The sequence below is a fragment of the Notolepis coatsorum genome (genome assembly GCF_963971535.1).
Source record: "Notolepis coatsorum genome assembly, chromosome: 13".
Taxonomy (NCBI): Eukaryota; Metazoa; Chordata; class Actinopteri; order Aulopiformes; family Paralepididae; genus Notolepis; species Notolepis coatsorum.
This window is the reverse complement of record NC_140177.1, coordinates 75,323,255-75,335,901: the sequence shown is the minus strand read 5'-3', so window position 1 is coordinate 75,335,901 and position 12,647 is coordinate 75,323,255. Positions and strand designations below refer to the sequence as shown.

General features: G+C 42.2%; 1 protein-coding gene across 5 annotated transcripts in view; it reads left to right on the top strand.

The window, feature by feature from the left end:
• The window catches only part of uimc1 (ubiquitin interaction motif containing 1), a 54,319-nt gene that overhangs the window by 30,162 nt on the left and 11,510 nt on the right, over positions 1–12,647 (top strand). For all 5 annotated transcript variants that reach the window (XM_084326855.1, XM_084326857.1, XM_084326854.1 and 2 more), the window contains 6 exons: positions 402–896; positions 1,062–1,143; positions 1,258–1,370; positions 1,674–1,792; positions 10,173–10,380; positions 12,078–12,182. In XM_084326855.1, coding sequence (XP_084182981.1) covers positions 402–896; positions 1,062–1,143; positions 1,258–1,370; positions 1,674–1,792; positions 10,173–10,380; positions 12,078–12,182 — 1,122 coding nt within the window. The remainder of the gene's footprint in view (positions 1–401; positions 897–1,061; positions 1,144–1,257; positions 1,371–1,673; positions 1,793–10,172; positions 10,381–12,077; positions 12,183–12,647) is intronic.

Sequence of the window (12,647 nt, the reverse complement as noted above, 5' to 3'; positions counted from 1 at the left end):
TTGGTATCGGCAGTGTATTGGCTGATATGGCTCAGACAATCGACGATCGGTATCCACAGCAAAAAAAAACATTATTGGGGCATCCCTAGTTCTGATCCGTAGTACATCTACAGATACTGTATATGCCAAAGTAGGGAAGCATTGATAGCGCTTTTCAGTGCCACAGGATATGAACAGCTGGTCAGATGGAAGATAGAGATGTGCGTCTTGCTAGTTTGCCATATTGAGACAGTGACTAGAAAACTCACTTTACTGTACATTTTCAGGAAGAGGCTGTAATGTGTACATGTCTTGTGCATTAGGTGTGCTGTATATATGTACCTGTATAGACGTTCTGTATATGGTTTTGCTGATGTACTGTATGTTTGATTTATTCCCCCGCCCCCAACATTGACTCCCAGGACTGCGACTCGACCCAGGTCGACTCTTCAGAGCTCCGTACGTCCCCAGTCTTCCCCCAGGAATCGCCCTCATTGGTCTGCAGACTCGTCATTCCCAAGCTAAGCCAGCAGCTTGTGTCTGCCTGCAACACCTCAGGGAATGTCTTGTGCTCTCAGGAGAGTTTTACCTCATCTCAGGAGACTTCTCAACCCAAGAGCCCGACATTCCCCAAAAGCCCAGTGACTCCTCAGGACCCTGGCCTCTCGGAAGGCCCAAAGGGCCCCAAAGGTCCCGTGTTCTGGGAGACTGACCAAAGAGAAGGCCGTGAGACAGAGCCAAGTCCGAGTCCAGTATTCATGAGCAGTAGCCACAATAAAAGCATGTGCCATGATACAGGTAACAAAACTGCTCTTTTAGCCACAGAGGACAGGGAGTCCAGCGGTGGAGGGGGTTCTCCAATCAGTTCAAACCGTTTCAACCAGGAGAGTAAGGATGCCTCTGGGTGCCCTAAAAAGGCAAGTTGAGGCTGGATGCTTCAGAAGAAGCAGTTTTTCTGAGGAAAACATAATGTTCTCCACTTATTTTCGTGCTATTAGATTTATTATTATTATTTTTATTCCAACCATGACCTATTTATATCATATAATTTATTATTCACTCCTGTTCCATTTGGATTGCAGGGTAAAGTGATTCTTCAAAATGAAGAAGACATGGAATTGTCACCCAACCACGTAGGCATGATTGCCACGCCTTCGAAGTTGGGTACGATGATTGATTTCCTAGTGTTTATAAAAACTGCAAAATTGGCAGCTGGAGCTTATTTTATGGGTTGATCTCGTGGGTAACATTCTTTGCTGATGATTCCATCTGCCTTAGAACGTGAAGAAGAGCTACACGTAAATGACATTCCTGAAGATTCCTTGAACATGGGTACCATGGAGCTGACCAATGACATGGCCTTACACTGGTCAGATGAGGACAAAGAGGCGGTAAAGGATCTTTCATTATATTGAGCGAAGGCTGTTCTAGTACAAATGGGTAGTGTGAAGAAACTTGCATGTATTATTATAGGTTTGGTAACATGAAGGTAGAAGACCCATGATTTGTTATTAATTAATATTACCAAATTGGTCACGGTCATTTATGGCGACCTCATGTTTACCCAAAGTTTATCGTTCATCCAGTTGTATCAACAGCATGCACCCAATATGAAATTAATGTAGTGATTGAAGCGGTGCTGGCGTTCTAACATAGACTGACTAGATTATCATCCGTATCTCCCTGCATCACAGTCGGGAGACTCTCCCAGCATTGTCTTCCCGCAAGAGGGGCTCCTTCAGCGGCCAGTCAAGCAGAGTGCCTCCCCAGACCATGCTGCATCTTCCCCAGAGACCGTCAGCCACAGCCCCAGGTAGGTCTACACCAATACGTATACTGGTCTGGTAGTGGACATCAGATCAAGATCAGGCCTTTTTCACACACAAGAACGTTAGATCTAGCTAATTACTATTTATCACAATCCTGGCCCCAGTATGTAATACGTTTTCATTGTTCAGTAAAAGTATTGGATTGGATCGCAGCTCTGCATGAGCCAGTATTTAAAGTTGAGTACGGTACTTTGAATCGGTAACGGAAATGAAAAAGTGGTTTCTGTCAGGGTTGGGTACAGAACTCTGTACTTTTAAGGGTATTGACCGAATTACATCGGTACTACAGAGTACCGATTCATACTAGATCAATCTGTACCAAATGTGTTACCTTTACATGTTTAGTATAAAAGTGTAATATACTAGACAAGAGGAAGCCTTTTCCACAAATATATATATTACTGTCCCATCTCTTGGGTCTTTGGAAAGACCAGACAAGGTCAAAGGAGTTATATTAAATATATTTAATAATATAATAATAATAACTTTATTTGTATAGCACTTTTCATACAGAGGTTGCAGTTCAAAGTGCTTCACAACAGCAAAAAATACAGGCAGATAAGCGAGCATAAAAAGATAGACAGGTAGAATCACAGTGTTTCACATTAGGATCTAGCATCCCAATAGGCTCTCCGCTTACAGTTTTCAGTAACACAAATAGTAAAAATAGTTTAAAATGATTCAGTTTAAAAATAGTCAAAAAATTATAAAATAGAACGGACATAAAAAATACAGGCATGAGCGAGCATAGCAAGATATGGCAAATCACAGTGTTTCACATTAGGATCTAGCATCCTAATAGGCTCTCTATTCAGTAATACTCCTGTAATTCATGAACAAATAATCACAGTGTTTCACATTTGGATCAAATAATAAGAATAAAATGATTCAGTTTAAAAAGTCATAAATAATCAGTGTTTCACATTTGGATCTAGCAAATAAGAATAGTTTAAAATGATTCAGTTTAAAAATAGTCATCAGTAAGAAGTAAAAAGTGCAATAACCGACACATACATTTGATAGGCAGTGTAAAAGAGTAGGCAGGGTAAGAATAAATACAAGTTGTCAGGATATCCCTGATGTTTCCTCTTGCCACTAGGTGGTAGCAGATATCTATCAGTGAAATGCCTGAGCAAAGAGATAGGTTTTAAGCTGTCTTTTAAAGATGTCTAGCGAGTTGGCTTCCCTGATGTTTTGGGGTAGTTTGTTCCATAGTTTTGGGGCATAGTTGATAAAGGCTGCATTACCGATCCTCTTTTGACTGCTTCTGGGAGCCTCTAGTAGTCCAGCAGCTGATGATCGCAGTGTTCTTGCTGGTGTGTAATTTATTAGAGTGTTGGCGATGTAGCTAGGTCCCTGTCCATTTAGAGCTTTGTATGTAAGGAGAAGGACCTTAAAGTCAATTCTAAATGTTACAGGAAGCCAGTGTAAAGCGGCTAGGACTGGACTAATGTGCTCTCTCCTTTTGGTTCTAGTTAGCAGTCGGGCTGCAGAGTTTTGGATTAGCTGAAGCCTCTCTGTGGTTTTCTTAGGGAGACCTGTGAAAAGTGCATTACAGTAGTCTAACCGGCTAGATATGAATGCATGAATTAGCTTCTCAGCATCGTTCTGATTAATAAATGGTCGTACTTTTGCTATATTTCTGAGATGGAAGAACGATGTTTTCGTCACTTTGCTAATATGATAATTGAAGTTCAGTTCTGAATCTATGATAACCCCAAGACTAGTGACCTCAGATTTGATCCAAGGGGTTAGTCCCCCCAGGTTCTTTATTAATGTTTCTTTTTTAGTTTTGGAGCCGATAATTAGAATTTCAGTTTTGTTCTCGTTTAGTTTCAGGAAGTTCTTACTCATCCATTTATTTATTGCCAGTAAGCAGTCTGTAATGGAGCTAATCGCTGTATCATTTGGTTCAGCAGATATGTACAGTTGTGTATCATCCGCATAGCTATGGAAATCTACATTATGTTCTCTGATGATATCACCCAGCGGTAACATGTAAAGGGAGAAGAGTAAAGGACCTAAGCAACTCCCTTGTGCAACTCCATAGTTGTTGTCGTATATATCAGACAGGTGACAGGTAGAGAACCTGTCACAGTGGTGTCAGGAGAACTGCCTCTCCCTGAACGTCAGCAAAACAAAAGAGATGATTGTGGACTTCAGGAGGTCGGGGGTCAAGGACTACAGCCCCCTCAGCATCGACGGGGCACCAGTTGAGAGAGTGAACAGTTTCAAGTACCTCGGAGCCCACATATCCGAGGACTTGACATGGACCACACACATTGACAGTGTTGTGAAGAAGGCACGACAACGCCTCTACTTCCTCAGGCGCCTAAGGAAGTTCCAAGTCAGTCAGAAGATCCTTAGGAACTTCTACTCATGTACAATAGAGAGCATCCTGACCGGCAACATCACCTCCTGGTTTGGGAATAGCACTGCACAAGACCGTAGCAGACTACAAAGAGTGACACGTTCAGCCGAACGCACAATTAGAGGGGGGCTTCCCACCCTCCAGAACATTTACAACAAGCGGTGCAAGGGGAAGGCTAAGAGAATTATTAAGGACTCGAGCCACCCGAACAACTGCCTCTTTGAACTGCTGCCGTCAGGCAAGCGATACCGGAGTCTTATGGCGAGCACAGAAAGACTCAGAAGGAGCTTCTATCCCCAGGCCATCAGGCTGCTAAACGAACAATAATCGCTAAACGAACAATAATCACTATGCAACAACCATCAAATGCACACAGCACACACACCCACACGCACACACTCACTCAAACAAACAACACACTGCAGCACCCACTCTCCACACTTTAGATCACACAAACACACTTACACTTTATATTTATTGATAAAGGATTTGCACTACAACTCGTACACCTACTGTGAATTGTACCTAAACTGCACCTCGTCCATTTATGCCTTGCACTATATAGTATTGTATATTAGTACACTGCACAGTATTGTATATTGTATGGTAACTACGTCTACGAACATTGTACATATGTCTAAACTGAACACTGTGACCTCTTTTTTACTTCTAATTTTTACTATGTTTTTATTTCATACTTATCTTGTCATGCACAGTCTCTGGAGCGCAACAGTAAGAAGCATTTTGTACAAAAGTATTCTGTACTTCTGTATGACAACTATTAAAGAAACTTGAAACTTGAACTTGACATGTGATCTCCTAGTTTAACATAGAATTTCCTCACTCTGATGTATGTTTTAAACCAGCCCAGCACATGGTCTGAGAAACCGACATGGTTTTCAAGACGATCGATTAGAATATCGTGATCGATTGTATCAAATGCTGCACTGAGATCTAACAGGATAAGGATGGAGATCTTATTCTCGTCAGAGTTTAGTCTGAGGTCACTGATTATTTTGGTGAGGGCAGTTTCAGTGCTATGATATTTTCTGAATCCTGACTGAAATTCTTCTAAGATGTTGTTTTCTTCAAGAAAGGAATTTATTTGAACTGAAACTATCTTTTCAAGTACTTTACTAATGAATGGTAGGTTGGATATTGGACGATAATTTGCCATTTCATTACTATCCAAGTTAGGTTTTTTTAGTAATGGCTTTACAGCTGCTGTTTTAAAGGCATCCGGGAAAATACCAGTCCTAAGGGAAGTGTTTATGATATCTAGCACAGGGCTTGAAACACTATTAAATACCTGTTTGAAGAAAGCTGTAGGTATAGGGTCAATGTCTGAGGTGGAGGAGTTACATTCTGAGACAGTTTTGCAGAGTACATCTAATGTGATGCATGTGAAACTTCTCATGGTTACATTGCACTGTTTGCCGCAATCAACTTTATTTCCATCATGAGTAATGCTGGCCCTGATCAAGGTTATTTTGTTGTTAAAGAATAGTGCAAGTTCTTCACACTTAACCGTTGATGACTGAGGAGGTGTAGGGGCAGTGTTGAGTAGTACATTAATAGTGGAAAAGAGGATTCTGGAGTTTCCAGCATTTTCTGTAATGATTTTAGAGAAGTCATCTTTCCTTGCTAAGCGGATGGTTTTATTATAAGCAGTTAAAGCATCTTTGTATATATCACAGCATATGGTGGTTTTTGTTTTTCTCCATTTTCGCTCCGCTGCACGACATTTCCTTTTTTCTTCGTTGACCGTATTATAGTTTAACCAGGGCGAGGCTCTAGTTTTCTTCTTTTTCGTTTTTAATGGGGCGACAGAATTTAATATAGATGACATTGCATCATTGAGATTTTCTACCATTTCATTTAGAGAGCTATCATGATTGTGTGGTTCATGTAGTCTGATAAGATCAATGAACTTTGATTCAGCTTTGTCGTTTAGGAGCCTCTTTTTAACTATGATTTCTTTTTTTGTTTTAGTAAGGGTTATTTGAGTATCAAAAAATATACAGTGATGGTCGGAGAGAGGTAATTCAGTTATTGAGATATTTGTTATGCTTAGCCCAGTTGTTGTTATAACTAAGTCTAGTGTATTCCCAAGCCGGTGAGGCTGGCTGCCACAAAACAGTCACATCTAGAGACCTCAAAACCTACTCTAGCGAGGCCTTCAACCTTGAACTGGAGAGTCTGGACTGGTCAGATGAACTCAATGGTACACTGGTTGACGAAACATGGCTAGGTTTCAAAACCAAATTCTCAGCAATACTAAACGACATGGCTCCCCTAAGAACCACCAGGGTAAAAAATCGCGCTGAGCCGTGGATGCACTCCGAAATACTGGCCGCTATGAAAACCAGAGACAAAAAATGCTCTGAGTTTCGTAAAAGTCAGTCAAAGCTTACTAAAAGCACGAGCAGTGAACTCCAAGCCCACGTGACTGAACTCAAACTAGAAAGAAACAGACTAAGAAACGACGTAAACTCCATGATCAAAACTGCAAAAAAGAATTTCATCAATGACAAAACTGAGGAAAACAAAAACAAACCACGTGAACTTTGGAAATTACTCAATAATCAACTAGGATGCAGTAAAAAACTTAAAACCAGATTCTCAAACATAAACATAAAAACGGACAACACGCTCATCACAGACAAGCTGGATGTAGCCAATTACTTAAACATTTTCTTCACAAACATAGCCACAACACTGGTAAACAAACTACCCTCCCACTCAGGGCTTTATGGGGTAGAACACATAGTAGCTTACTACAAAAACCTAGGGGTCCGCAAGGACGACTTCAAGCTGGAAATGGTAACAACAGATGAGGTACTCAATAAACTGAGCGCCCTCCAACCTAACAAGGCCACTGGCCATGACAACATCCCCTCCAAATTCCTCAGAGACTCAGCAGCCGCCATCACACCAATCATCACACACATAATAAACCTCTCCATAAAACAGGGACACGTCCCCAAGGACTTCAAAATTGCGAGGGTAACCCCTCTGCACAAAAAGGGCAGCAAATTAGACCCAGGCAACTACCGCCCTGTTTCTATTCTCACCTCCATCTCGAAAGTCATGGAAAAAATAGTCTACGAACAGGTCGAAAAGTACCTAGCGGAAAAAAATCTAATCTACGAATTCCAATCTGGCTTCAGAACATCCCACTCCACTGACACATGCCTTCTCTATTTGAATGACCACATCAAACAAGAGGTGGACGCAGGCAAATACTGCGGCATGGTCATGCTGGACCTACAAAAGGCCTTTGACACGGTCAATCACTCCATTCTGATTGACAAGCTAAAAGCAATTGGTTTTGATAGTCTATCAGTGAGCTGGATGCAATCCTACCTTGAGGGGAGGGAACAGATGGTGGAGGTAAACGGTACTCTATCCCCCCCCCTCACAGTGAGCTGTGGTGTTCCACAAGGAAGCATACTAGGACCGCTACTGTTCCTAATTTATGCAAATGACATGTCGTCAGCTTGTGACTGCAACTTGTTCCTGTTTGCGGACGACTCAGCCCTGCTGGTCTCTGACAAGAACAAGTTACAGGTTGAAAAAACCCTCAGCTCGGAACTAGGCAGAATCTGCATATGGCTCGCTGATAACAAACTATCATTACACATGGGCAAAACAGAGTCCATTCTCTTCGGTTCAAATAACAAACTCAGCAAGACCGACGGCTTCTCAGTTACAGTGGGTGACAATATTGTCACAAGGAAAGATGAAATTACCTACCTGGGTTCCATCCTAGAGGCTAATCTCTCCTGTGACAAAATGGCATCCAATGTAATAAAAAAAGTCAACCAACGAACTCGATTCTTGTACCGGATCTCCTCTCTGGTAAACAAGAACACCCTGAAGACTCTGGCAGGAGCACTCATTCAGGGGTACTACGACTATGCTTGCACCTCATGGTACCAAAGCACCTCAAAGGCGCTAAAAACAAAATTACAAACATCTCAAAACAAACTGGTCAGACTACTGCTTGACCTTACTCCTAGAACCCACCTCACCCCTGCCCACTTTGACAACCTAGGATGGCTTAGAGTAGACGACAGAGTACAACAACTTGCAATGGGCCTGGTCTACAAGATACACTACACGACCAAGGTACCCATGTACATGTCAAAATACTTCCCAAAGGTCAGTGAATACCACGATCACAACACCAGAGGGAGCTCCACAAATCATGTTAAACCCAGATTCGGCTCAAATAAGGGACTAAACACGTTTCGCAATTATGCCACATCAATGTGGAACGCCCTACCCAAAGCTGTAAAGGAATGTGGATCACTACCCACTTTCAAAACCTCTCTCAAGGGACACCTACGGGAGACTGCAATTCAACACTGGCCCCTGTAAATATCCTAACCCAACCCCCTCCAATGTACAGTCATTTACCTAGTATGGTTTTGTCAATAGTTCAATGTACAATTGTGTTTGTTTGTACAGTGTCTCCTCCCCCCCCCCTCAATGTACAGTGTTACTTGTTTATACAGTGTGCCCCCCGCCCCCCCCCCCCCCCCCCCCCCAACCACCTCCAATGTAAATTACCCAGTATGGTTGTCAATATCCCAATGTACCCAACCCCCCCCACCCAACCTCCTCCAATGTACAGTTTCTACGTCAAATGTATATACTCCCTTTTCTTGACTCCTTCTGTATCACAAAAAGTACTGTATTTGCAAATCTGGTATGTCATAAATGTATAGATGTAGCAGTACTGACTATCTGTATGTCATGTATGTCATATATGTCTATATGAATTGAAAATGGGGGACCCTGATGGAAACAAGACACACGTCTTTCTCAGGTCTGCATCCCCTTAACAATTGTATGTATTGAGCCGTACTGTATTGTACCCATTCTGCAATCTGTTAAATAAAGTTTTCATTCATTCATTCATTCAGTTGCATTTGTTATATGCTGTATTAGGTCAAAGCTATCCAGTAGATTTTTTTGTTCCATAGTTTTGGAGTCTGTTTTCTTATTAAAATGGATGTTCAGGTCTCCATTTAGGATCACCTTATCATATCCGGTAACACATAGTGAGATCAGTTCAGAGAGCTCCTGTATAAATATTGGTGAGTGTCTAGGCGGGCGGTATTGTGACAATAATAGTTGATTCTGTTTTTAGTTCAATGGCAAGATATTCCATTGACATGAACTCGCCTAGTTCTGTGATTCTAAACAAGAGTTTTGAGGAGAAGATTGCTGCAACTCCTCCGCCCCTTTTATTTTTTCTGGGTATTTGAAAAAAGTTATAGTCTGGTGGACAAGCTTCTATCATTATTGATGTAGCTGTGTCATTATTTAGCCATGTCTCTACTAGGCAGATGCAATCTAAGTTATTTTCTTTAATCAGATCATTTACTAAGAATGTTTTATTATTCAGTGATCTGACATTTAGGAAAGCTAATTTTATTTGTTGGACTTCTTTAGAGGAGGTCTGCTTTGGTTTGACCGTGATGGCCCTGAGGTTAATAGCAGGTAAACGCATTGGTGGCGTATATTTTTCACCATGCCATTGGCTAGTTATGATTACTTGTATGTTTTGAGAGATGGCATGGTAATTGTGCTATACTGTACCGTACTGACTGCACTGTGCTTATTTGATCATATTTACTGAGGATGGCCAGATAATGTCGATATTTAAACATTTAAAAACGTAATATGATCATGCAATGTATTTTGTGTGGTGTGTTAAAACAATAAATAACATGTTATTATAACAATATGTTCTAAATAAATAACAATGTTGAAATTGAGAAGTTTGGACTTATTTTTTACAACTGAAATTACATTTCTTGTTATTACAAAGATGGTTAAATACCAAAAAAAGTAGCGTTTGGTACCGAATTCCAGGAACTGGTACCGGTATCGGTTCAAAATGTGAACGGTACCCAACACTAGTCTCTGTGCATCTACTGTTAGTATATAATTACATTTATTATTATTATCATCATCTCCAGCTCCACATCACAGAGGAATGGCGCCATCCCGCAGCCTCTATCAGAGAGCAATAATCACCAGAAGACCACCCCACAGAAGAAACCCTGCCCTCCCCAGAACCAGGGTGCTTCTGTCCCGACAGAGGAGCAAGGAGACCGGGGAAGGTGCACCTACTACTGGGGGGTGCCCTTCTGTCCACGGGGCCTGGACCCTGATATCTACACTAAGGTGAATGCATATATTATTTGCACCAAAGCTGGTGGATATATAGAAAGATTATGAACTCAAATGTAAAAAGCTATCTATGCACACGTGGCGTGTACTTTAGCCCTCCTCCATGATGTGTACTTTAGCCCTCCTCCATGACGTGTACTTTAGCCTTCCTCCATGACGTGTAGTTTAGCCTTCCTCCATGATGTGTACTTTAGCCTTCCTCCATGATGTGTACTTTAGCCTTCCTCCATGACGTGTATTTTAGCCTTCCTCCATGACGTGTACTTTAGCCTTCCTCCATGACGTGTAGTTTAGCCTTCCTCCATGACGTGTACTTTAGCCTTCCTCCATGACGTGTACTTTAGCCTTCCTCCATGGCGTGTACTTTAGCCCTCCTCCATGATGTGTACTTTAGCCTTCCTCCATGACGTGTACTTTAGCCCTCCTCCATGACGTGTACTTTAGCCTTCCTCCATGACGTGTAGTTTAGCCTTCCTCCATGACGTGTAGTTTAGCCTTCCTCCATGACGTGTACTTTAGCCTTCCTCCATGATGTGTACTTTAGCCTTCCTCCATGACGTGTACTTTAGCCTTCCTCCATGACGTGTACTTTAGCCTTCCTCCATGACGTGTACTTTAGCCTTCCTCCATGACGTGTAGTTTAGCCTTCCTCCATGACGTGTACTTTAGCCTTCCTCCATGACGTGTACTTTAGCCTTCCTCCATGGCGTGTACTTTAGCCTTCCTCCATGACGTGTACTTTAGCCCTCCTCCATGACGTGTAGTTTAGCCTTCCTCCATGACGTGTACTTTAGCCTTCCTCCATGACGTGTACTTTAGCCTTCCTCCATGACATGTACTTTAGCCTTCCTCCATGACGTGTACTTTAGCCTTCCTCCATGACGTGTACTTTAGCCTTCCTCCATGACGTGTACTTTAGCCTTCCTCCATGACGTGTACTTTAGCCTTTCTCCATGACGTGTACTTTAGCCTTCCTCCATGACGTGTACTTTAGCCTTCCTCCATGACGTGTACTTTAGCCTTCCTCCATGACGTGTAGTTTAGCCTTCCTCCATGACGTGTACTTTAGCCTTCCTCCATGACGTGTACTTTAGCCTTCCTCCATGACGTGTACTTTAGCCTTCCTCCATGACGTGTACTTTCAATCTTTCACACGTCCACTTGGTTGAATGTAGGCAGACGAGACTGTGGCTGTTACTATAGCGAACAATCTGGTACAGACTTCAAACATGGCATAGTGATTTATTGTTGTTGTTGTCTTTATGTCCTAATGAAGGTCCCTGACTGAAACATTGACTGAATAAAGCAAAGAAAATGAGAGTCTGCAGACTTCAAACAAAGTCACGTTTTACCCTCAAAATCACAAAATAATTTCTTTAGCTCAGAATGCAGATAACACTTTCAGCTTGTTGGAAATCAGCCCTAGCATATACATAGAGGATATCTGCAACGGTAGACCCAGTCTCTTAACATTAATACGCAGAGAACAGACTCTACTGTTTCTCCCACCTCCTGTTAGGATGATGCAGCCGGGTCAGGCAGCGGGAGCACAGTGAGAGATCTCCTTTCTTCCTCAAATCAGTTTGGACAGTCCTTGTTCTGCCCCTTCATGTGGCCCTGATGGGAAGAGCCTGAAGCAGACCATGACTTTCTATGGGAAAATGTTGTGCTGATTGTATTCCTATTGACAGGTGATCCTGGCCCAGATGGAAGTGTATGAGAAGAGTCTGAAGCAGGCCCAGAGAGGCTTACTGAGGAAGGCAGAGTGGGGGGAACCCATCCTGCCAAGGCCAAAGGTCATTCATCTTTCCATTGTTGAATATGGAAAATAATATTGCTTCTTTAGCGAGCTAAATCACAAAGATGGACTGAGTTGGGCTGAACCAAGATAAAACCCTTGCATGCATGAAACAGTGAAATTGCCCATAGGAGCTCCGGGTCGGCCTTGATCGGCACTGCAAAATCCGTAAAATGGTTACCGTCTCAATTTTAGTAATAGTGACCAGTTACCTTGCTTGAGGAAATAAATTATTTTGTTTGGCGTTTTTCACTTTTGTTAAGAAGGTGCGGTTACCTCTCACAGCCACAGGGTGCCAGTCTTCCATAGTGCAGCTTAAAGTTTGGCCATTTAAAGTATAGACCACCGCAACACTTCCGGTATTTTGAAATCATATGAGAGAGCGGGGGGGAGAAAATGAACTCTAAAAATAAAACCAATCCAATCTGTGAATGCAGAGGTCGGGAGTAGGTGCGGAAAAGTG